The sequence below is a fragment of the Oryctolagus cuniculus genome, chromosome 4 (genome assembly GCF_051225735.1).
Source record: "Oryctolagus cuniculus isolate XC-2025 breed Fujian yellow rabbit chromosome 4, ASM5122573v1, whole genome shotgun sequence".
Lineage (NCBI taxonomy): Eukaryota > Metazoa > Chordata > Mammalia > Lagomorpha > Leporidae > Oryctolagus > Oryctolagus cuniculus.
The window spans coordinates 89,051,147-89,078,400 of NC_142870.1; the positions used below are offsets into that span (position 1 = coordinate 89,051,147).

At 37.6% G+C, this 27,254-nt stretch overlaps 1 protein-coding gene across 1 annotated transcript; it reads right to left on the reverse strand.

Moving 5' to 3' along the window:
* On the reverse strand, positions 1 to 25,842 carry CLDN16 (claudin 16). The gene is made up of 5 exons (XM_008266651.5): positions 25,515 to 25,842; positions 9,933 to 10,035; positions 7,155 to 7,319; positions 3,494 to 3,685; positions 1 to 2,107 (listed from the first exon to the last, which is right to left on the reverse strand). The coding sequence occupies exons 1-5, from the start codon at positions 25,683 to 25,685 to the stop codon at positions 1,974 to 1,976; spliced, it is 765 nt and encodes a 254-aa protein (XP_008264873.2). The 5' UTR covers positions 25,686 to 25,842; the 3' UTR covers positions 1 to 1,973.
* Between the last annotated feature and the right edge of the window lie 1,412 nt (positions 25,843 to 27,254).

Sequence of the window (27,254 nt, forward strand, 5' to 3'; positions counted from 1 at the left end):
AACGAAATATTTTAATGTTTCAACCTAATAACCTACACATATATATTTTACCTTATATTTTGTTTTCTTACTTGGCATGTGGAGCCACCACACCAATTATTATTTCCTAACCATTTAATACTTCTTTTGTTGTACAATAATTGCTATACCAAGTGTATTATTTATATGCATTTTTGAGACTCTTCATTTAATTATAATGGCTAAGGAATACATATTTCAAAGAAATTTCACAACGAATATCAGTATTCTTTTCAGAATATATAAAAAAGTTTTAATTAAGAAAAAATCAAAATAGTTATACTTATCAATTATCCTAAGTCTCTGAAGTATTCTCTCATACAAATAAAATCTTTATGGGGGAAACTTTTACATCTTTAAAATCTAGTGAACTATAATTAATTTTTCCCTACCTTCCTCCAAGATTTCAAGATACGTAGAATTACTAAGATATGGTAAACAATGTAACATGAAATAAAGATGGGAAAAAATAAAAATAAAAAACCAAGATGGAAAAAAGTACAAGTTTTTACATACATAGAATAATCTGTATATAATTAGTACAGATAATCTACAAATACTTTTAAATGTTAATGTGTCAATCACAGTTAATACTCACAAAATAATGATGATTCAATTGCTCTTAACTCTAAGGTTAAATTGAAATTTTGCCAAAAAGATGCTATATGAAGTCATGAACAACATTCTCAACATTAATATGCACTGGAATTCCAACTCATTTTCCTATGACTTTCAACATTCTAAATTAAAAATAATTTAACTTGAAACACATCTTTTGGGGTTTTCAAAATCACAACTTACTTTCCATTTTTTTCAAACAACTAATTTCTTGTCCAGTTGATAGTACTTTAAAGTTTTGCAAATGTATTGTTAGTTACATGAATTATAAAGATCAGACAACTGGAAATTAAATTTTATTATCTGGCACAAAGCTATTATTTAAAAAATTTAAGATGATTACATTATGAACATGAATAAAATCCTGTTGGCAATCATCACTGAATTTCTTAAATGTGTATATAATTCCATTTTTAAAAAGAATACATCTTATGAGAAAAATCAATTTATTCAATAGAATTGTGAAATTTTATTTCTTTTCATCAGTGTACATTAGTTAAATTTTGTAATTATTTTTCTGGGTACTGATGATCTAGTGGGAAATAGTTAGCTGAATTGCTAAATCCTATTACGGTGAATTCATGAAGTATATTTGGATCAATAAATGAGTGAACTCATTGATTGAGTTATTATGGCTCTAGTTTAATAATTTTAGAGTATGTGGGCCAGGTTTGGGTGGTGGTGAAATAATATGCAGAACTCTTAAGGTCTTAATGAGGTAGAAAATCATCAGAGACTCAAGTATTAATTGAGCATTTTCCTTTGACATTCAGAGTGTGGAGAAAGGACTATGTTTGGCTCTCACTGATGACTAGGCAGGAGGCTATTATATTTTCTGTTCTAACATAATCAAGGCAATAGTAGGCTTGGATATATTCCTGTAAATTTGGAAGAAAAACCTCCCTCAAAGTTGTCAAGTAATTCATTTGCTTATTGAAAATACAAAAATTGAATCCAAAGCCATGAGAAATGTAAGAATTTGCCAATTCTTAAAAACTTGAAAATCTGGACTTCTTTGAAAATTGCTGATTAATGTTAAAGTGTCATTTTCATGACATAATCTGTAATAGAAAAAAATATATATATATAATCACTAGAAAATACTTCTACACGCAGGCAACCTATTTTAAAATATGGGCAAAGTGTGTGGGGAGTAGAAATAATGAGTAAAAATAAAAATATAAGGGGAAATAATAGTGGAAGCAACATTTTGATTAAGCTAGCAACTAATTTAGTTGAATGTAAAATCTAAATAACTAGGCCTAGATTGAGCTACTGCTTTATTGAATGTTCTGATTGTTTAATTTAATAACATAGACACAGATTTATGAGGTATTTCATACTCTAGTGTCTATAGCATACATTTTGGCAGTCTCTGTCCGAGGGGCCACATATGACTTGGCCATGGAAACACCAGTAGTTGAATAGAGCTTCCTCATGGAATAAGGATAGTTTCTCTCAGGTCCAACATCTGTTTGACAGAGATAAACACAAAGATATAAAAACATGTATGACTCAGTAAATACCAGAAAATGAAAAAATTAATTCTATGCCATTTTATATGTTCTTCCCCAAAAGAATTAAGTATATAAAATTCTTATATATTTATATAGGAAACAAATAAGAAATGAAGAATAATTCAAGAATAAAACCTGAAAATTTCATCCTAAAAGTTATTTTCAGATGCAATATTCAGTCCAGTGATTTCCTTTTTTTTTTTTTTTTTTCTGATGAGGAGAAGAATTGTCTTAGTTTATCAAGTGATATTTTTAGGAAAGCAAAATAATACACTAGATTCTTTTTTGTAATTGTCTTTCACTTCAATGACTTCTTAATTTTTAACAGTTATTTATAATTAATGTATAAAAATTATGTCAATTTGTGGTGTACTCTGTGATCATCTATGCATATATAGATTGCATAATGTTCAAATCAGGGTACACATATCTATTTCCTCAAATATTTATCACTTCTTTTTGGTGAAAACTTTAAAGTACTTTCTTATAGCTTTTTTTTTTTTAAGATTTTATTTATTTCATTTGAGAGTTAGAGTTACAGACAGTTAGATGGAGATCAGAGAGAAAGGTCTTCCTTCCATTGATTCACTCCCCAAATGGCCGCAATGGCCGGAGCTGCACCGATCCAAAGCCAGGAGCCAGGTGTTTCTTCCTGGTCTCCCATGAAGGTGCAGGGCCCTGAGCACTTGGGCCATCTTCTACTGCTTTTCCAGGCCATAGCAGAGAGCTAGACTGGAAGTGGAGGACTAGAACCGGCGCCCATATGGGATGCTGGCACTGCAGGTAGAGGATTAACCTACTGCGCCACAGCACCAGCCCCTTCTTCTAGCTTTTTAAAACCATACAATACATTGACAATATCAAAAACTGCCCTACTGTGCAAAAGGCTACTGGAACATATTTCTCCCATGTATTTATAACTTAGTATCTGTTTATCAAATTTTTCCTACTCCTCCTAGCCTCTGGTAGCCATTTTATTCTTTCACAACAAATATTTGTCTATCTCTCAGTTCATTTGCCCATTTAACTCTAAATATAAATTTACTTGATTGAGTGAAGTTATATGTATGATAATATATCAAAATAGCCATTATATGTTTGAATATTGGTCATTGTTGTAGGTTTAAATTTTCTTTTTTCAACTGATATACCATTGATTAGGTAAAACGTTTTGAGTACTGTATTGTAAATCATTTCGTCCTCTACAATTGAAAATATTTTATAGTAATAAGTAGGAATTTCATGACAATATTATTTTGGCCTGTTGAGGTGTGCTTTTAGTGTTTTGGAAACAAGAGACATTAGAGGGAAGGTAGTGTGCTATTTTACTTTGCTCTTACCTTTAAAGAGGTATAAGCAGCAGGTGAGAGAACCTCCAGCTAAAAAGCAACCCAGAGACCCAGCCATTGCAAGCCAACAGGACCAACCAAATTTATATTGGATGCCAAGAAATACATTATGTAAAATCAGAGAAGAACGTTCTACGTAAACATCAACAGCATACCACAGAGAGCCAATGATTCCTGGGACACCTGAAAGGAAGGAAAGAGGCTACGATAACATGAAGCATAAATCCAAAGATGTCTGCTTCCTACTCAATACAGACATTCAGAGAGGTAACGGTGATGCTGTGGATTCAGGGACAACTCAAATTTTGGACAATCTCTGTATCTTATATTGTATATCCTGTGTGTGTGTGTGAATGCATTTGAGTATACTTATGTGTGTATCTGTGTATATGTATATATAATATGTGTGTATATACACATATTGTGTCTCTTCCAAATTTTATCTGAATTTATACAAAGAGAAATATATAATATTGAAATAACTCAGTTCTTAACTGTTTGTGTACACTTAGTTATTACAGTGGTTTTCTTTAATTTTCCTATCTTTCCACTGCTACTTTAGTGTTAGATAAAAGAGAATACAAAAACAGCAGAAAAAATAAGGACAACCCAACACAAATAATAGAGTACAGGTTCTTTCTAAACTGAATTTTTAGATTGCAAATGTGCATCATTAATGATGTCCTGTCACTTTCAAGATCCATTGTTAAAAATGCACAACTCAGCACCCATATGGAAATTGTAGTTTTAACATCATTAATTTTAGTGTGCTGGAATCAAAACAAATAACTGACATAAAAATTTTGTTTATTTTTAAATGAATCCTTATCTGCCATCCCAACACCATATAATAATGAATAAAGAAATACCATTCTTTTTAAGTAAAGTTTAATTGCCACAGTTTAGACTCTCTGATGCTAGAATACTTTAAAATAATGTCACTTGGGTTCCCTTACTTTGATAGAGTAAATTATACGTGAGGGCCTACATGTAAGAAAGAAAATGAATTGGGGGACAAAAGACTATGTTACAAAGAAGTTTCTGAAATTTGGGTTGGCATTGTGGTTTAGTGGGTTAAGGCTACGCCTGTCATACATGCATCCCATATGAACCCTGGTTCAAGTCCTGGCTGCTCCACTTCTGATCCAGCTGCCTGCTAATGTGCCTAGAAAGACAGTGGAAGATGACCCAAGTACTTGGGCCTCTGTCACACAAGTGGGAGATCCAGAATCACTGGTGTGCCAGGCTTCTGGCTTCAGCTTGGCCATTGTGGTTATTTGGGTAATGAACCAGTGGATGGAAAATCACTCTCTCTCTCTCTCCCACTCTGTCTCTCTTTCCCCTTATTTGTGTCTTTCCCTCTGTCTCTGTAACCCTGCCTTTCAAGTAGCTGAATACAGATCTTTAAAAAAATAAAATCTGTAAGTTCAAAAACCTAAAAACTTATACTATTTTCCCCAAGGAGTCTCTGGTACCAAGTTAAATTAATATTTAATTGCATCTCCCTAATTGTTTAATGCAAGGAATAAATCACAAGCATGTATCCCATAGCAAACAGTGCATAAATTGCTTTATCTTTTCTATAATACTGTTTCCTAGAGGTATAAATTGGAAACTCATTTCTTGAAACTTAGAAACAGATTACTGAATTTAAGCATGTATGTATAGAACATGCTAACTTTGAATCAGGGTTCAGAATGTTTGGCCATGCCTGGCCATTTAATTTATCACTTCTGTAGTCATTTCCTCAGGGATTTTCTTCAAAGATTTGATTTTCTTTACATTTTTTGTTATTTCATTTTTTAAAAAATAAGGTATATATGATGCTACAAAAAGTATTCTTGAGCAAGAGCTGTACAGTTTTACATGATGTTTAAATTTGTTAAATAAAATGCATTGGTATATGCAGACTTTTTTATATCAGTAGGGAAGGGAATGGATGTTCTGAGAAGGAAGAATTGCCTAAAAATGATTAACTTCTTTAACACAACATGAGCAACCTGAGGATCAAATCCTCGACTCAGTATTTCTGTAAAAAAAAAAAAAAAAAAAAAAATCAAGGATTTGGGTAGGCATTTGGCCTAGCAGTTAAGATGCCTACATGCCGTCCAGGGTGCTGTAGCTTTCCTCTGGCTCTCACTCCAGTTTCCTGCTAGTGCATACACTGCGAAGCAGCAGTGATGGCTCAGATGGCTGGGCCCCTGTCACTCCTATCAGGGACTTGGACTGAGTTCCTGATTTCCAGCTTTGATCAAGTTCAGCCCCAATAGTTGCAGACTCTTGGGAACTGAACCCGTGGATGGGGAGCTCCTTATCTCTCTTTCCTTCTCTCTCTCACTCATTGTGTCCCTCTGGTTCTCAAATGAATAAGTAAAATATTTAAAAACCAGGGAGTCCCAGTTTTGAGTGGGTGAAAAGTAATGCCCCATGCAAAGAGCTTGCTCTATTCAGAGGAGCAGTTCAGGGTAGAGATTATTGCTCTGACTTCACCCTAGTTTGCAGATCAGGAAATAAGACATGAATGAAGATATCACACATATAAATCACAAAGGATTCTTACTTCCAAATCACTTATTCATTTACTACTCTGCACTGCCTGGTCAGATTACCACATATATTTGTTTGTCAAACTTATATTCCAACTGTACAAAAATGGCTTTCTCTATGGAGACTGTGCACCTTCTTTCACAGTCTTCCTGTGCTCTGATTCCTTCATCCCAACTTGCATTAGGACCCAAAGGTATCATGTTGTGATAGAGGAAGACTAAGTTTTGAAATTGAAGGCAGATCACTTTTACTAATAAACACCATGCAAAGACTTGGTTTTTTATTTGTTATGTTTGGTTTATTAGTCTTCAGAACTTCATTTCTTTATTGGCTTCTTAAGGCTGGATAATGGTATAATTTCTTTATTTTTATATTAATGTAATGATCAAATGGGTTTGCACATGATAAAAATCTAACACAGGGTATGATACAATTTAGCTCATGGCTAAAAATAATTGATCAGTGTGAATAAAGGTAAAAACGTGGCAGCTTGGGGTTTACATTTTCATTTAACATCAGGAATAATCACAAAGGAAATTATTTTAAAACTCCACAGCATTATATAATTTTGTAAATAGTTAAAATTATAACACATACCTTAATTTGGCATATTAACATATGATTAATTGTCGTATTCTAAAGCCAGGTAGGTCTGACAGATGTGTTATTTTTAATTTTTTATAAAAAGATTTATGTATTTATTTGAAAAGCAGAGCTATGGGGTAGGAGGAGGGGTAGGGAAAGATTTTCTATCTGCTGATTCACTCCCCAGGTGGCCAAAATGGCCTGGCCACCAGGTGCTTCATTTGAGTCTCCCACCTGGGTGTAGGGGCCCAAGCACCTGTACCATCTTCTCTTGCTTTTCCCTGGCCAGTAACGGGGACTTGAATCATAAGCGGAGCAACCAGGAAACAAGCCAGTGCCCATATGGAATACCTGCTATTCCACAATGCTGGCCCATGATGGATATACTCTCCATGGATTCAATGTAGAAAAGCAAACTACACATGATGCTAAAACAAACTGAATCAGAACAGCACCCTTTTCCTTCACCTCATGTTCCTAAGTGAGTTTCTCTATTGCTATTGCCAGCCCAGACAAGTACCTGCTATTAGCATTGTGGTTCCAGCAACAAAGCAGATGCGCGCTTTAATGTATGGCTCATTAGGAAGGAATTTTATGCAGTCAAGACCAAGGATCAGGCTGATGAATCCAAATCCAGCTAGAATATCTGCAGTAATCATCAATGCTCGGGTTGCCACCAGCTTCACTGGAAGACCAGGAGGTGTGGTTACAGTAGAGTCAGAGGAGGGAAACTCTCGGAGGTGCCTCAGAAACCAGACAGCTATATGCATCAACATAGGTGCGACAGCAGAAGTCAGATAGTAAATTTGCATGAACTTGGCTATGAGCATCCCTAATTTTTTTTCATAAAAATTTAAAAACACAATATTATTCACATTATTATTAAGTTAAGCATTCATTTGTACTTGGTTTTTCTGGCATCATAACAGGTAACATCCTAGTAGATAGTGGGGGGTTTAATACATGCTTTACATTTTCCACATGCTCTGGGAAAAAATATTGTTCACCAGTATTACAGCTGAATGCTGAGCTGAAGGTGGATTAACTATTCTGCAGACATTACCCAATGAGTACTGAATGAATACATGATTACTACAATTAAAGTTTTCTTTCCAAGAATAAATAGTAATTAATTAAAATTTGGCCCAGGGTAGCAAGATAAAAGTTTTTAAAATTCATTAATTCGGGCTTATGGAGCCATCAGCAATTCTTTAGAAGAATTAGCTTCTGCCGTTCCGAAGCAGACTGTCTCTAGAAGTCAGGTCACGTTCTCCTTCAGTCTTTCAGATTGTGACCTTTCTTGGCCAACATTCTGTATGAATCCTTCAACTTCGCATTTGTCAAATTAGCATATTCTAAAGCTACAGCTCAACAAGAATACATGGTGGAAGGTCCAGGAAGGAGAAGATCAGGTGCGTAGATGAGGAACTCTAGCATCAGCTTCTGCAGGAGAGGTTTTTCTAACTGTCAAATCTTCGCGCACTCTGAGTGGCAGTTATGCTGATTTAAAAAGAGGGAAATCATGGCACGAATGGAGGAAGACTACTTGAAATGGAAGCTATTTGTGATACTTGGCTGAGGGATAGGAGTAATACAATTTATTCCAATCACAGCACAGTAACTATATTTTATTTTTATTATGACATGGGGTCTTCTTGCATTTTAAATAACTTTTCCCAGTAGTGGAGGTAATCATAGGGCTTATTTCATAATAATTTGTGTGCCAAAATGCAGAAAATTTTCCTTGTTTTACTTTTTTAAAGGTATGATTTTTCTAAAAGGAAATCAATACATAAAATTAGTTTCTGCCTTATGAGTGGGTCAATATGGTATATATATATCTATGTATAGGTATAATTATCTTAACAATATATATGAGTATATATCATTCCTATATTAGTAAATATAAAACAAAGGACTTATGGATTATATTTTAAAATGTTTCAGGCATATACCTCCTAAATAGCAGCTAAAGAAATTTGAGAGTGTTGTTCTTTGTGTTTGTCCTTGCTTGCAAAAGCTGTCCAGAGGAAAAACCACATTCCAAGGGTTTACATTTCATTTATCTTGAGAAAAGAACTTGCCATGTGGTGCCATCACCCATCATTTGCTTTGAAAGAGACTAAAACCACTTTGCTTTAATAATGAGACCAGTGTTTCTTGGCATGGTTCAATGTTCTAAAAATGTTAATAAATGCTATGGAGAAGTGTTGAACCAATCAGTAAGATTTTTAACTTAAGATATCTCTTTATTCATGATAACATGGGCCTTGCTAACACCCAATGATAATTTAAAGATGAAAGTGAGGAACATGAGGATCCAGCATTAACACTGCCAACAATGTGTGATTTTTATACACTGATCCCCATAGGTGTGAGTTTCCTGGATTATCTATTTGACTGTGTCTGTTACTCTCTCTCTTACTCCCTCTCCACCTCTTTCTTTCCTAGAAACGCTCAGGTGAAGTGACTGTAAACCTTCTATTTGATCTTAGTCATAGCTTAAAGTTGTCCCTTAAATGCTTTTCATCTAACTTTTCCATTCCAGTCATAAAATCACAATGCCTTAAAGAAATTAATTCAACTCAAAAAGATTTTACTATAGTCCTACTCTGTCTGAGGCAGTATGCCAGAACCTTTTGAGGATATCAGTGGTGAAAGAGAGAATATGTTTAACCTCAAGAAATTTACAAATGTATAGAGAAGTATGCAAAATAGTTTGAAAATCCAGCCGGCACCTCAGCTCACTAAGCTAATCCTCCGCCTTGCGGTGCCAGCACACCAGGTTCTAGTCCCGGTCGGGGCACCGGATTCTGTCCCAGTTGCCCCTCTTCCAGGCCAGCTCTCTGCTGTGGCCAGGGAGTGCAGTGGAGGATAGCCCAAGTACTTGGGCCCTGCACCCCATGGGAGACCAGGAGAAGTACCTGGCTCCTGCCATTGGATCAGCGCAGTGCGCCGGCCGCAGCGCGCCGGCCGTGGCGGCCATTGGAGGGTGAACCAACGGCAAAGGAAGACCTTTCTCTCTGTCTCTCTCTCACTGTCCACTCTGCCTGTCAAAAAAATAAAAATAAAAATAAATAAATAAAGAAGTAATAGTTTTAAAATCCCATTTCAGAAATGAACTCAATTTCTAATTGAAACGTTTTAAGTTGGATAGAAACTTAATACAGTACTATCAAAAAAAAAAAAAAAAACACACACACACTAGAAAGCTGAGCTCAGTTTTTGATTTTCTGTTTGTCTTTTCTTTCCTTTTTTTTTTTTTCTGGACAAGAAGGGAGATTCAAGGCATACGTACAGGGGTGTTCTGCATATATGGAATCATACTCATCACAGGTGCGAATCCCATCAAAAGCATTTGTGACACACTCCCACCAGAGGCCTCGGCATTTTGTGCTCACCTAGAGGTTGGAGAAAACACTGTGTGAGACAACTCAGGCAGGTGCACTTCAGTTCCTGTGGCTCAAAGAGGGCACTCAGCTGTTGTGTTCAACAGCAAAGTACAGTGCTTACTAGCATGATCAGAATTTCATTTTCAGCAACAATGCATATTAGAATGTTTTACCTTAGGCTCTGACAATTAAAGGCTTTCTGAGCAAGAAATGAATCCACTTTCTTATGGGAGTGGATGTAGAAGAGAGAGAAGTTTAAGTTCCAGGTAGGAGGGATAAAATCAGAACTAAATATATTCAGATATCTATTATTGGTTCCTAGTTTAACCTGGAGACAATCTTTCACTTCCCTGTGCTGACATTTACTCATCAAAAAAAAAAAAAAAAATGCACAACAATGCATGACAATTGTTAACATTTTGAGTCTATTTGTCTTCATCATGAATACTGAGTTGCATGAAGAAAGCTGCTATTTTATATGAGTTCATAAATTTAAAAGAATTAGCCAATAAAGCCAATAAATGAAAACACACCAATAGATGAAGTATAAAGACCACTCCACTCCAGTATCCTTTCCCTCCCTGCGCCACTGATATATTACAAATGTTTATACTATGATACAGATGTAAAAAAATTATTCCAAACATTAATTTAATATAACTTGACATCTGTAAACCACTTTTACTTAGAAATAAAGTGGGGATGACTCTAAGTGTCCACTTGATGCTAAAAGCCATGAGTGCCTCGAAGTTTCCCATATTTTATCCACAAAATGTAAGTAATAATAGGTTTCTTAAATTGTAAACATGCCAATAGCAAACAGCTTCAAGTGTTCTTGACAGAGCTCATGCATACGGAACTCAGTTTCTTCTGACTCAATTACAGATTCACATTACCTTGGAAATCTGGGAATAGTTTAGTAAACTATAACTAAGAATTACTTTGGAAAAGGAAAATTTAAAAAGTTTCCCCAACAAAGAATAACTTGCAGAGCAGTGTAGGAAGAAGAATGCAAAAAAGGGGATTAAATTGGTGTGGAGTGGAAAGCAAGGGGGAAAGAACACTGTTTTGCAAAAGAAAATAACATCAAGGAATACGGCCATATGAAACTCTGTCCAAGCTCTGCATTGAAGCTCTGGTTTGTGCCAAGGAAATCTCTGCTGCCTGAAAGCCCACCACAGTTTTGAACGTGGCACCTCTCTTTTTATGTAAAATACGTTTAACTGCTAGTAGTGAATGACTGTGTATTGAATCTATACTATGAAATAGACAATATTTAAGCTTATTATTTCATATACTCCTTAAAGAATGTTCTGACATATCATTATTATCATTCATTTTACAAATAAAGAAATGGAAGCACAGGAAAATTAAACAATAACCTCGAGGAAGTGTAGTTAATAAATGGAGGAGTTAGGACTTGAAGGCAGCGGTCTCGCTGTGTGCTATTAAGCATGGCAGTGTACTTCTAATAATTTCCAAAAAAAAAAAAAAAAAGAGAAAGAAAGAAAAGAAACAATTTTGTTTCAGGCTAAAAACTCCAAAGTTGGATATTTGGGCAAAATAAGCTCCAGCTTGAATCTCATCCCAAGGCTATTCTTACATAAAGCCTCTCTTGCACGTCCTTTTCTTATGGTAAAATCCATAAGCAATGCTCTGAACTGTGTGGAAAACCGTCTGATCTGGGGAAACCCAGAGACTAAAAATTTAACAAAGAAAATCCATCTCATGAAATCTAACACATCAATTCTCAAAGAAGGATGTGAGAATCTCATATACATACACTTTCAATATAAATGGACACACTTATTAGCTGTGTGTTAAATGAGACAAGATGTTGTTGCTCCTGAACCTTGACCTCCTGATCTGTATAAAGGAGATAACATGATAGGGTGAATACATATATTTAAAAATTATAAATACACATGACATAAACAGTTTCCTCAACAAATGGAAAGAAATAGTAGTATAGTGCTGGAACATCACAATGACCTACCTAAATAGTGGCTACATCAAATTTTACTAGCTAAATAATTAAATGGAGAAAAGCAGATTGGTGACCCTCAAAAATATGCCTGTAAATATGACTGTAATGAAAAAAGGTCTTTTGCAGAGTAATTAAATTAAGAATCTTCAGTGAGGAGATCATCTTACATTATGCAGATGGGCTCAAATCAGTGACAGCTATCTATGTAAGAGACACGCAAAGGAGAGAGAAAGAGACATGCAAAAAGAAGGCAGTGTGGTCAAGGAGGCAGGGATTGGGGTCATGCAGCCACAGTAAGCAGCACCCGAGCATGGATGGCAAGCTGAAAGAGGTGAGGGAAAAAACTTTCCCTAGATCCTTCAGAGGCAGCACAGCCTTGCCAACACATCCATTTCAAATTCCTGGCCTCTGGAACTGCAAGGAATAAATTTCTCTTGTGTTAAGCCACTGGTTTCGGTCCTTTATTACAACACCCCTAAGAAACTAAGTGGAGACATATTGCATTGAACTGCTACATCAAAACAGGAGAGACCCTCTGATAGCCTTCTGCCCTTGGGTCTCTCTGTTAACAGAAACATGCCCATCCAGTTTATTGTAACTTGAGCTAAGTGTGTGGCTATCAAGTCGTTGGGCTAAAATCAGTGACTGTCCACAGTTTCCTGCTATTGAAGTCAGCCACACAACAAGCTAACTAGCCTACTACAGCCCTTCCAAATATATCACATTATTTAGAAAGTGGTCTGAGATTATATGCAAAAACTGCTAGTTAACACTAATGCGAGTATTTCTATCTTGCCAAAATAATCGTAGTGTCAGTTTCAAAGTTATTGATCATTTACCCACAATGACCATATTTAGAAAAGCAATGAGCTCATTAGAAGAAACAAGGAATCCAATTTCATTAGGTATTAATGCTCAGGGGCATACTATTTGATTGCTTGGTATTCACACTCAGTTAAGGTACGTGAGAATAGTGGCTATAGTTAACAAAACTTCTGTGTTAATACAGCACTTATGGGAGACACCCTTAAAGGTGCCTTTGTGCACAAAAGACAAGGTTAAGAAATTTTATGTTATTTACCATTTTTAGGAAAGCCCTCTTTGCTATAATATATAGTCTTCATCTACTTATCCATCTGTTGTAAAAGGGCTTCTTAAGAACTTTTTAAAAATCAGCCAAATGTAGGTTCTTGAAAGCTTTAAGGCAACTTTCTTAAAAAGGAAATCATAAAATATGGTTTATACACTTAAAATATTATACTTAACCTTTCTTAAAAGTAGAAAACAGGCAAAATATTAACTGGTAATTTTTATTTCATGGGTCACCCAAAATAGAGATTTCAAACTCTCCCCTCTTATGATATAACTTATATATGCACAGGAAATAATGTTAAAGTAATTTGTGTTTTATTTCAGTGAACATTTGTTGTTGATGGAAACAAGGAATGGAGAATATTGTTGATGAAAGCAAGGAATGAGAAGTCAATTCATCCAAGGTATGACAACAAAGTAAAAAGTCACACACACAAAGCCAGTTTTAATTATCTGACGATAGTTAAAAAGTAAAGATTTTACAGAACAGTCTAGATTTATGGCCTCTCTGGAGACTTAGTCAATCAGGCAACCTGGATTCCTCAATCCCATCCATCAACAATTAGCAAGAGCGATATGGCTGCTTTCATTCAGGCAGAACTGTGCTCACTAGTTTCCACACAGTTCCTCCTCAGGCCGCCTCTTTCTATAAGTTGGCTATCTAGTTCCTGAAGGCATTTGAGTTTTATAATCCTGAAACATACTAATGAAGATACAACTTCATTTGCTGTCAACCTGTCAAGCTTTAGGAATCATTCAACACTCACTTCAGAGGTATTCCTTCTTCAATGAGGCTTCACCCAGAGCCTGCAGCTAGAGTTCAACTCTTCCTAGCCTGAGATCCCAAAGTATTTTGTCCACATGTTTATAGTACTTATAGTATTACATGTCTTTTGAATGATCATTTAGTGCTTGTCTGTCTCACATTTTTCAAGCTATACTCATTGAATGCCTGTCATTTTAGTCACCACATTAATTAAATGCTAAGGATCCAGCAATTACTAAGATAGGCATAGAATTGCCTTTAAGGAATGTAAAGTCAATCCTTCTTGGCATGTGATAAGATCTCAATAGATGTTGATTTGAGGGAAGAATTCTGCAATTTTTCTAATACATAGATATTCACTCTCAATTGTACTTTGAAGTATAAAATGGTTATTGAAGCTATATACACAATTGTTGTTTAATATGTGATTTAAATTTGCCCTAATACACTACCACAGCTAAGGCCAGGAGTCAAAGTACTACTATTTATAAATTGGAAAGTTTACACTGATACGCTATCATTCAGTCCCAGTCTACCCTAATGGCTCAAGGAAGTGTTTAATACACCCTGCAGAACAGCAGGATAGCACTTAGAGATTTTTAGGGAAACCAAATTGATGATACTCCTCCCAGTTGAGGTGGACTGGTATAATTAGTACTTTAACCCTGGGTTTCTTATTCTTACTGTGTAGCCACCTCGCATTAAAGCTCTTCCATCTTAGTCTTTGCAAATTTTTCTTTTCTTATGCATCCTGAAATACAAGCAACAACATAGAATATTACCTGTTTTATCTTTAAAATTCTGTTTATTTATTTGGAAGGCAGAGAAACAGAGAAAGACACAGAGAGAGCTCTTTCAACCTCTGGTTCATTCCACAGAGGCCTGGGATAGCCAAGGCTGAATCAGGTCAAAGTCAGGAGACTGAAACTGAATCTGGGTGTTCCATGTGATTGTAAGGGACCCAAGCACTTGAGACATCACCCATCCCATGGTGCACATTAGCAGGAAGCTGAAATTGACAGTGGAGCCTGGACTTGAACCCAAGTACTCTGATATGGGATCTGGGCTTCCCAAACAGAGAGTAAACGCTAAGCCAAATGTCCACCTCACCTGTTTTGCTTTGTTAGGGATCTTTAAGGAATTAGATGAAGTAAAAAAGCTACTTGAGTTGGAGATGATCAAAAAACTTGTCATTTGTGGGGAGCAACTCGAACTAGACTGTTACTGGAATTAAGACTTATTCTATGCATCTGCTCTCCCACAACATGGTGCTGAGAAGGGAGTAACAACTTCTACGCAGCTGCCTCTCGCCAACTTGAGTGATGACCTGCAGGAGCTGATCCTGCTCCTGATTGGAGGAGAGCAGCGTACTCGGCGTGTGGGTAGCAGAGTTGGGATTGGTGGAAGAGGACTATAAAGGAGGAGAGAGACAACATGCATCAGGAACACCTGAGGAACATCTGAGCAGCCCCCGAGAGAGCCGGCCGGTGGTGTGCCGCTCCCCTGCGGAAGTGGGGAAAGTGGCAGGGGGAACCGCCCTTCCACGGAGGTGGAAGGGATGGTAGCCAACCCAGGAAGAACCAGCAGCAAACCCGGGGAGGGCCGAGCAGACAATAGAACAGCGCAGGGTCCTGTGTCTTTCCTCCACGAAGAGGGGGAGCGACAGTCATTGATTTCTTTTCTCTAGTCACATAGGAGATTATATATAGTATAAACATATATATATGTAGTAATTTTACACAGCAGACTTAGTAAGTATGAATTATTGGTTGACCTCCATCAAACAACACCTTTACTTGTCAATATTCATCATATTATGAATGTATAGGGATGAATAAATCATAAACCAAAAGAAAACATGTAAGTTATATTATTTTAAAGATCATCTTGTAAACACATATTATAAAAATGTGTAACTTCCAAAACCTTTTACCATCATTATGCTAATATATTAACATTAAATGTGCAACTTGTATCTAGTACTTACTTGGATTTTTTTTAAGATTTATTTTTATTTATTTAAAGTCAGAGTTACACAGAGAGAGGTTGGGAAAAAGAGATCTTCCATCCTCTGGTTCACTCCCCAAATGGCTGCAATGGCCAGGTCTGTGTGAGGACAAAGCCAGGAGCCTGGAGCATCTTCTGAGTCTCCTGCAGGGGTCCAGGAACTTGGGCTTTCTTCTGCTGCTTTCCCAGGTGCATTATCAGGGAGTTGGTTCAGAAATGGAGCAGCTGGGATTGAACCAGTGCCCATATGAGATGCCAGCATCACAGGCAGTGTCTTAACTCTTTATACAACAAGCCAGCCCCAGATATATTTATTAACATATTAAATTTCAAAAGCATCATGATATAAATATATTTTTCTTCTAAAATTTGAAATATTTTCAATTTTAATATAAAATGTAATTGAATTTCTTAAACTTGGATTTTTCTTAAGATATATTTATTTGAGGGCCGGCACTGCGGCTCACTAGGCTAATCCACTGCCTTGCGGCGCCGGCACACTGGATTGTAGTCCCTGTCGGGTCACCGGATTCTGTCCCAGTTGCCCCTCTTCCAGGCCAGCTCTCTGCTGTGGCCAGGGAGTGCAGTGGAGGATGGCCCAAGTGCTTGGGTCCTGCACCCCATGGGAGACCAGGAGAAGCACCTGGCTCCTGCCATCGGATCAGCGTGGTGCGCCGGCCGCAGCGCACCGGCCGCAGCGGCCATTGGAGGGTGAACCAACGGCAAAGGAAGACCTTTCTCTCTGTCTCTCTCTCTCACTGTCCACTCTGCCTGTCAAAAAAAAAAAAAAAAGATATATTTATTTGAATGTCAGAGTGACAGAGACAGGGAGAGGCAGGAAGAGAGAAAGATCATCAATATGCTGATATCATTACCAAATTGCTGCAGTGGCAAAAGCTGGGCCAGCCTTTAGCCAGGAGCCTGGAACTCTATCCTGGTCTCCCATGCAAATAGCAGGGCTCCATGCCCTTGGAACATATTCCACTGGATCTGAAGTGGAGCAACCAGGACTAGAACTGGCACTCAGGTCGGGAGCCATCATAACAGGCTGTGGTTTACCCACTGAGCCACAACACCAACAACTAAAATTGGATTTTTCACTATTCATTTTGCATTTTATTTTCTCCCTCCCTCCCTCCCTCTCTCCCTCCCTCCCTCCCTCCCTTCCTTCCTTCCTTCCTTCTTTCCTTCCTTCCAGTCATGGCCTTACAAAGATAAGGGAACAAGCCTAAAATAATTTAGTTACTTTTTCACTCTTTTTATGTCCTATATTTATAAAATCTGAAAGAAAACCATGAAATAACTACTAACATATATTTGTTTTAGTTTTATCTGGCTATTTGTGTATGGGATAAAGGTATGAATAATAAAGTGTGGTAAGCAAACTTAATTGGTAAGCCATCATTATTGTGGTCTTCATGATTGTATAATCTGATTTATACATGCAGACTATTTCAACACTAATATTTTTTGAATAATTTATTTAAGTTATATACATTAGAATACTTTTCTTACAAAAGAATAATAACATCACAATTTTGAAATAATTGCAGCCCAGGAACAAAGACTATAATGCATGTTGAATGAATACTTTTAAAATATTAATTTTTGGGGCCGGCGCCGTGGCTCACTTGGCTAATCCTCTGCCTGTGGCGCCGGCATCCCATATGGGCACTGGGTTCTAGTCCCAGCTGCTCCTCTTCCAGTCCAGCTCTCTGCTGTGGCCTGGGAAGGCAGTGGAGGATGGGTCAAATGCTTGGGCCCCTGCTCCCACGTGGGAGACCCAGAAGGAGCTCCTGGCGCCTGGCTTCGGATCAATGCAGCTCCTGCCATTGCATCAAAATGGGGAGTGAATCAGCAGATGGAGGACCTCGCTCTCTCTCTCTCTCTCTGCCTTTAGGGGGTGAACCAACGGAAAGAAGACCTTTCTCTGTCTCTCTCTCACTGTCTAACTCTACCTGTCAAATGAGCAAAAAAAATTAAAATATTAATTTTTTAGGTTAATTTTTTTCACGTCTTTATCTCTCGGAAACATTGAGGGGAAGAGTCACATCTGGGCCAGAATACATTCTTTGCCAACCCCATTAGACATTTCTGGTGTATTATATTTTATTCCCATATTAGAAGATGAGAAAAATACATATATTGAAAAATTTTTAATTTATAGCAAGATAAAAGCTCTTGCTTTAGAAAAGTGATTGTTGGGGTGGTGGGGGGAGACCTACACCGTAGTTCACTTGTTTAATCCTCCACCTGCAGAGCCAGCATCCCATTTGGGCACCAGGTTCTAGTCCTGGTTGCTCCTCTTCCAGTCCAGCTCTCTGCTGTGGCCCGGGAAGGCAGTGGAGGATGACCCAAGTGCTTGAGCACCTGCACCAGCATGGGAGACCAGGAGGAAGCACCTGGTTCCTGGCTCCTGGCTTCAGATCGTTTCAGCACCGGCCGTAGCGGCCATTTAGGGGGTGAACAAACAGAAGGAAGACCTTTCTCTCTCTCTCTCTCTCTCTCACTGTCTAACTCTGCCTGTCAAAGAAAAAAAAAAGTAATTGTTGGGGCTGGCTCTGTGGTGTAGCAGGTAAGGCTGCTGCCTGCAGTGCCAGCATCCCCTGTGGGCACCAGTTTGAGTCCCAGTTGCTCCACTTCCAATCCAGCTCTCTGCTGTGGCCTGGGAAAGCAGTAGAAGATGGCCCAAGTCCTTGGGCCCCTGCACCCATATGGGAGACCCAGAAGGAGCTCTTGGCTCCTGGCTTCGGATCAGTGTAGCTCCTGCCATTGCAGCCAAATGGGGAATGAACCAGCAGATGGAGGACCAACCTCTCTCTCTCTCTCTCTCTCTCTTTCTTTACCTCTCCTTCTCTCTCTGTGTAACTCTAACTTTCAATAAATTAATAAATCTAAAAATTAAAAGAATGGTGATTGTTTCCTTACAACGGTACTGTTCATTTAGAGCTTGGTGTATGGTTTCCAAAGATCATCTCTTCACTATATTTCACGCGTATATTCATTTTTTGACAAGTATACCAAGTATCCTAATAAGTGCTCCATCAGTTCATGTGAACAAATGTTTCATAGCTTTCTATTGTGTGGATGTCAGTGCTAGGTGATGCAGAAAATCAGGATTTTAATAGGAGAACATTTGTAGCCTCAAGCATCTGCAAAAGAGTTTGAAATCAATTGAAAAGTAAAAGCAGTATATAAATAATTATAGTGCATATTGGATGTAATAATTTTAATATGAACTTATGTCTGAAAGGATTGCAGCATCATTAATGCTAACAGAAATCCCAGGAGAGAATATGATTATGGGGATGAAATAAATTCATGTGTGAACAACCTTTCTTTGAGGCAATAAAACTTTGATCACAGAAGTGCTTGGTGTACAGCAGATTCTCAGTAAATAATTAACAAAAGACTAACTGAAAACAGTATCATATTTTGAAGACACCTTTTCCTTCTGATAATTGAGAGAAAACTTTCTAGCCTTGTAAAGAAACTACTTTTCTACTTCAGTATGTAAAAGTACGAGTCACATTATCTTGTACTTAGTATGCATATAACATGGTTATTTCATAATTTGTTTCCTTTGGTAAAGGTGGGTATTTGATAAACAACTTTTGCTATTTGATTCTATTGTCTGCCTTTTTTTCTGAAGTCACACAAAAAGGAAACAGTCATAAGTATATAAATGAGCAAACCAGAGCTCAGAGAAGTAAATGAATTTTCTTCCAGAGAATCAATAGCGAAAATAGGAATAGAACTGAAATCTCATATCTGTCAGCTCAGTGAACATTATACAAAATGTCATCTCCTCCAGAACAAAAACACAACAATGAACTGCAAATAGACAATAATATATCAAACATTTATTGGCTTATTTGTATTTTCCTGGGACAGTGGTGAATGCTACAGATGCACAAGCTCATTTAATTCTTACAAGAAACTTACGATGAACATGCCATCATACTCCCTTTACAGAAGAGAAAATGTGGCTTATAGCATTTTAACGTCTGCCTAAATTTAGACAGCTACCACCTGACAAGGTAGGATTTAATTTCAGCTCCCCTCTGATGTTAAGTCTAACTTGTATATTTTGCCACCATAAAGGATTTTGTCTCTGCCTCCAGATGTGTAATAAGCTAAGCCAGAAAAAAAAATAATAGTGGGAAGGGACAGTGATATTGTTCCATGAGAAATTCTGTAGGTACGTTAATTTTCTCTATTTAAACGTAGGTATGTGATTCAACCATGTTTCCGATTATCCCAGAATGGTACAGTGGTTGTGTCTTGACTTATCCCTTCATCACTGTCTTTCTCAGATGCAATCAACTATCAATCTCAATAATTCTAATTCTTTAGAGTTTCCTCATATTGTTACATATTTCTTCATGCTAGTCATCTTCATAGTTCAGATCATTATTATTCCTCCCCACTCCCATTGGTAACAAAAGTCTGCTAATTATTTCCCATGCTTCATTTTACCCTTTCCACCCATTCTCTACCAGTAGTAACCAGGATGACCTACCTCTACAATGCACATATGTGTTTGGTTATGGTGAAGCACACTGGGTCTAGACACTATTTGATACACAGAGCCTTTGTATGCTCTTTGCAGTGTTATCTCTTACCACACTGAAATGTGTATGGCACAGACATGCTCTGGTATCTGGATCACTGTGCATAGCATTTCCCATGGATAGGAATACTGGAGCTTTCACTTGTCTTTCCATTTCTAATAATGGCATCTCTTTTTCAGAATAGACTTCACTGATTACTTAAGACTGAGTGATTCTGCCATGGCCTGGGAAAGCAGTAGAAAATGGCCCAGGTGCTTGCGTCCCTGCACCCGCATGAGAGACTGGGAAGAAGCACCTGGCTCCTGACTTCGGATCAGCGCAGCTCCGGCCATTGTGGCCATCTGGGGAGTGAACCAACTGAAGGAAGACTTTTTTCTCTGTCTCTCCCTCTCACTGTCTGTAATTCTACCTCTCAAATAAATAAATAAAATCTTAAAAAAAAAGGACTGAGTGAGCTGTCCACTCTGGGTTATTTACTACTGGAGCACTTGGCACATTGTACTGTGACTATCAATTTACATGTGTGTTACCCCACTATGCTTGAAAAAACCTAAGGAAACTCCAGGTCTCATTCACGTTCATAAAATTGTACTCACTACAGTGCCAGGTGTATAAAATTTCTTAGGAAATGCTGATGAAATGAAGGAAGATAGAAAGTAAATAAATAAATGATGGATAAGTAGAAGGATAACGGAGTAAAAAGGAAAAAGAGGTGTAGAAAAGGAAGGAAGACAGTAATACAGAGAAGGCGGGGAGCTGGTGCTATGGCATATTTGGTAAAGCCACTGCCTGCAGTGCTGCATCCCATATGGGCACCTGCTTGAGTCTCGGCTGCTCTACTTATGATCCAGCTCTCTGCTGTGGCCTGGGAAAGCAGTAGAAGATGGCCCAAGTCCTTGGGCCCCTGCACCTGTGTGGGAGACCCAGAGGTAGCTCCTGGATCCTGGCTTCAGATTGGCTTAGCTCTGGCCATTGCAGTCATTTGGGGGCAAACCAACAGATGGAAGACCTCTCTCTCTTTTTCTCTCTCATCTCTTTCTTTCCCTCTGTTTCTCTGTAACTCTGCCTTTCAATAAATAAATCTTTAATTTAAAAAAAGAAGGAAGAAAAGATGAAGAAAAAGAAAGAAGGAAGGAAGGAAAGAAAGAAATAAAAAAAAAACACAAAAGGATGTAGGGAAGGTAGGTGGGGGAAAAATGAACTACAGCAAAATGTAGAATATTCAGGCTAAACTCCACAGTGACGTTTCTGGAGGAAGATGGAGACATCATTGATCCCCCAGTGACTGACCACCTCTCTGGGATTGTCAACATAAAGAGAGATCTGATGTTAAAGAAAGTAAGGACTACAAGGATCATAGAAACAACTGAGTTCTGCTTTATCTTAAAACTGATGAAACCAAGCCCAAGATAAGGGGTGTAGCTTCTCAGTGGAGGCAGTTAATATGGGTTAAGATGTGAAGCTGCGGGCCGGCACTGTGGTACAGCAGCTAAAGCCTCCACCTGTGATGCCGGCATCTCATATGGGCATCGGCCCGAGTCCAGGTGCTCCACTTCTGTTCTAGCTCCCTACTGATGTGCCTTAGGAAGCAGGGTACTTGGGCCCCTGCACCCATGTGGGAGATCATGGGGAAGCTCCTGGTTCCTGGCTTTGGACCAGCCCAGCTCTGGTCATTGCCACCATTTGGGGGAGTAAACAAACAAATGGAAGATCTCTCTCTCTCGATCTCTCTCTCTCTCTCTCTACCTCTCTGTGTGTGTAACTCTACTTTTCAAATAAATAAATAAATCTTTTTGAAAAGAAGTGAAACTGTCTTAAAAACTCAAAACTCAAGTTCTCTTCACCACACAAGTCTTTCCTGGAGACACAACTGATTCAACAATGATGAGAACAGGAGAGTGGCGTAGGGCCTTAGGTCACTGATTAAGGCTGTGCATACCGCACTTCTGTGCATAACTTCTTTCTTCTCAATATTTTTTAAATATTTATTTATTTATTTATTCAAAGGTAGAGTTAAAGAGAGGCAGGCAGAGAGAGAGAGAGAGAGAGAGAGAGAGAAAAGTCTTCCATCTATTGGTTCAGTCCCCAAATGGCTGCAACAGCTGGAGCTGGGCCGATCCAAAGCTAAGAGTTTTATCTCAGTCTCCCACATGAGTGCAGGGACCCAAGCACTTGCACCATCTTCCATTGCTTTCCCAGGAGCATCAGCAGGCAGCTGTATTGGAAGTGGAGCAGCCAGGACTGGAACCAACACCTTTATGGGAATCTGGCACTGTAGGCATTGGCTTTACCCACTACACCACAGTGCCAGCCCCTCTTCTTATTTTTTGCAATTAATACAAACAACTTCACGTTTAGAGTCAGATATGCTATAGTGAGAGAAAAGAATATTTGAGCTCTTTTTGACTCTTGATTTGTATTACTCACATTAACTCTGACAATCCCTGAGTTTCTCTTCTCTTCTACTTCAGCCACATACACTCTTATACAGAAGTCCCCTGCTGCCATGCCTACCTTTTAAAAGCCTTTGTATCATGTCAAAGCTTTGCTCAAATGACTTTTCTTCAGTGAAACCTACTTCAATGTTCCTAACAGAAAGTGATCGCACTGTCTTCTCTGTTCAAATATTACTTTGTTCATGTCTTTCTGAAAATCTGAATTGACATATCTAAATTATAGTGTTGTGTGTATCTCTTTTTTCCTCCATTCAATGTATACTCCTGAAAGGCATGGTCCATTATTTATCTCTCCTACTAAGATTAGCACGATATCTTCTATATGGTGTATCCATTATATATATTTATGTTTAAATGAACCATATATCCACTTTTTAACTCTCATACCTGTGTCATCCTGAACCATGAACAATCTACATATCCATTATGCCCTCTTATTTAGAATTTCTGGGGATATTCTTTTAACACTTTTGGTGTGTTGACTTGTGTTTAACAGTTGTTTAAATTGAGCTGTGAATATTAACCTATGGGAATAAATAAAGGAGGGAAAGAAATATGATTGAGTCAGTGAATATCAGAAACTTCAAATTGGTGGAAAATACAGTGGCGTATCATTGGCCAATTGGAGGAGAAGTTATTATATAGCCCTATTTTCTTAAAAATATTGACAAAGAAACATGTGGAGAAAGAAAGGATTTTTACTGGTTGTGGGGTTCTTTTAACATGGAGGCATCTCGGGGAATATTTATGGAAAATATTTTAAGTATGGGAAATAAGAAAGAAGCTAAGAAATATTAACTCTTGTCCAAAATTAGCTAAGATTTACTTGAAGTGAAAAAACTGGATTGCTCATTCCCTTCATTTTAACTAAATATGTTCTTGCACAAGCAGATGGCAAATTGGCTGGATGTACTGAAATGGAAGCAGGAAGACAGTTTAAATGCCTCGATTTCCAATCTCTCTCAGCAAGTCTTGACCCTTTCCAAAACAGTATTTCTTACCAAGTGACGTTAGCAATTCTGTCAGCTTAAGCAGAAAGACTTTCAAGTTGTTTCAGAAAATATTTTAACAATGCCTTCAGATAGAGTTTTGCACATTTTTAACATCTTTAGAAACATAATTTTAAGTATGCTCAAGTCAAACATATTTCTCAATTAATCACCTGCTACTAGTACTCTAGATAATGGCAAACTAATGATGCCAGAATATTTTATCTTCACTTTCCCCTGAATATTGTACAAAGGGCATTATTTTATTCACTGCTCATATGCATAGTCAGATAAAATGCATCAATGGACTCACTTTAAAGCAGAAATCCTTTACAGTACTTCAATTCTACCACAAATTTTAGAAATATAATTTTCTAAGGCTAAAGAAGTATTTTTAACTCCATCCATGAAATGTCATGCAGAAGTCAGAGAAAAATTAAAGGCAAGAAGAAAAATGAATGGCAAGAATACTACACAACGAAATAGAAAGATCATTACTTTCTTTTTCTACTTCTAACTTGAGAGTCTAATAAATAAAATTAGAAGAAAATTATGTAAGCTTGCTCTAAAGTATCTTTCCTAGACTTTATATAGGTGACATTACCACATATATTAGAGTAAATTGTTCCCTTTAGGAACATAAAAGAGCAAACTGTGTTGCTATGTAGTCTTTATTTAAGTTCCTTGTACACCGCTTCTTTTTCTTACCTGTGCTTTCTAAAGCCTCATTAATGAATAGCAGCTGATTCTGAAGATTTGCTTTTAAACTCAGTTCCTCCTCTCAGATTCCTATGATTTCAAGAAATGATTTTGAATTTCAAAATTACTTTCTTATGAGCTTCCCCAGTGATGAAAATAAATGTGAACCCACTCATTCATCTCTGAATGACCAGTAAGTTCTCAAGCGGAACTCATTTGTATCAAATGGTTTTTTTTTTTTTACATATAAACCTTTTATTTAAGGTATACAAACTACATGCATTTCATATATACAAATTTAGGAACATAGTGATTCTTTCCCCCTACCCTCCCTCCTGCCCTCACTTCCACCCTTATTCCTCCTCCCTCTCCTATTCCTATTTTATTTTTACAAAGATCTATTTTCAGTTTACTTTATAGTCATAAGATTAACCCTATTTCTTAAATCCATATCTGTCACTATACATCAGGATGCACTGGGAAGACACCACTCCCTTGGAATGTTTTCTTCTACTTGGGACCTATCTGTTGGGTGTATTTTATATGCCTTGAGCTTGATTGTTCAATGTCTTAAAGTTTTATCAGTCTTTAAGAAAACTTACCATACTACTCTCAATTAAGTCATCAATATTAAAATAAAATATTGTTATTGTGAGAAAGGAAGTTCTTTGAATGTTGTTCAATGTGATATATACAGCAATGGAAGAGGCCATTCTGGAGTGTTCAGTGAAGTTATCCTTATTTGTAAAATGGGATAGCAATATGTACCTTACAGACACAGTCAATAGTAAGGCATTCCATGTTGCCTTTGTTATCTCTCAACCTAGGTGTGAAACATACTGAGTGTTAAGTATGGCAGTAGAGCTTAGAGGAATTTGGACTGACTAGGTTAGATAAAAGAAGTTGCTGGCTTCTTACCTCCAAGGAATCATCAGCATTCACCATCCAACAGTCTGTCCAGGTGGCCGCAATCAAAAACCCAGTGGAGAAAAAGGCCAAGAAGCAGGCAAGGTATTGAAGATGATCCCTCATGGTGGTTAGCAATCTGTTCTGAAGAGACATATGGACGGCAGCCAGCCCTGGATCCATTCAGGGAGCTTGAAGACTATCAGTTTTCTGTTTCTGATATCTGGGGATGTGGAAATGCAGGGTTCTTGCTTTTCTTCCCACCCCACTGTGGGCGTCTTGAGTTGCAGTAAGAATAATACAAACAGGCTGTAACCGACAGAGTGGTCCTGGGGATCATTATCTGAAGCATCTGGCCTCCAATCAGAAGCCAGGTCAGTGGAAGGACTGCATATGTTTTGGGTGGGGGAGAGGAGGAGTGTGGGGAAGGTTTCTCACCCAGATCATGGAGTAGCAGGAGTAATGGTCACCAGAGACACATGCCAGTGCCAAGATGGAGCTGAGGAGGTGGGATCTTACTCCATGCCAGAGCCAGAAAACTAATCTTTCACAGGACCTCCAGGGAAAGTGAGCTATTTTCCTCCCCCTCAGAAGGCTACATAGTTGACTGAGTGCTATTTTATTGTTAAGACTCTTTTAATATTCGCTGACTACCTCTAGACAGACAGGCCACTGGAGAAACTATGCTAACTAAGAGCTTGCTCAAGGGAGTTTGCATTCCAAAGTGTTTGGGCAGAACAGCCCCGTGAAGGATTTCTAGCACCTGGGCGTCAGACAAAGCCATGGCCACTAACCTTTTAGCACTTCAGAGTGGGGAATGAGTGTACATTAAAAATATACTTCAATTTTTAAATTGATACGTGATCATAGTGTGCATGGCCTATGGTGTGGTATTTCAATACAAATACATGAGTATTTATGATTTGCGTAGTTATCAATGCATTACCTCATTTGTTTTTTGTTTATGATGAGAACATTTAAAATCATCTCTTCTGGCTATTTTTAAATATACAATACATTTTTGTCCATTCTTGTCACTCTACTGTACAATAGATCACTAGACTACTCTCTGTAACTTGTATTCATTGTCCATTCTCTCCTTAATCCCTCCTTCTCCTACCTATCCCAGCCCCTAGTAGCAACTCTTCTACTTTATACTTCCATGAGATCAACTATTTTTAGGTTGCACAGGTAGACTTCTCAATTCTCAAATAAAAATTTTAGATGATGAAAGTAAAAGTGTATTTGATGTGGTTATTTATTAATGCAAGAGAGAGACAATGAGAGGAGGGAAAAGAGAAGGAGAAAGAATCAGGGAAAAGCATTGAAGTAGGTCATCACTCCAGAAGAATCAGTTGCTGAGATAATCATTTTAGTAAGAGTTCACAAATGGATTGCTTATTTCTGTTTAATAATGATTTCCTTGTAGTATTGAACGTAAAATTTTAAAAGAACAAAAATCAGTATTAATAAAATAACCTTCAAGAACATATCATAATAATAAACCTTGTGACTAAGCTTCATTAATTTTATTTTAATTCATTTTATTCACATTTACAAAATGTAAACTTAAATTTAAAAGCAGGATATAAAGTCCCATTTGTGTGTCAGTCTAATTATTGCCATGGATAAGGATAGATAGATCAACAGTAGTTATCACTAGCTTGTGGGGTGCTTATCAGGGCCTTATTATACATGCTTTATTAAATAATTGGAAAAATAGCTCATTTTAAATGCTCATTCAAAAATGCA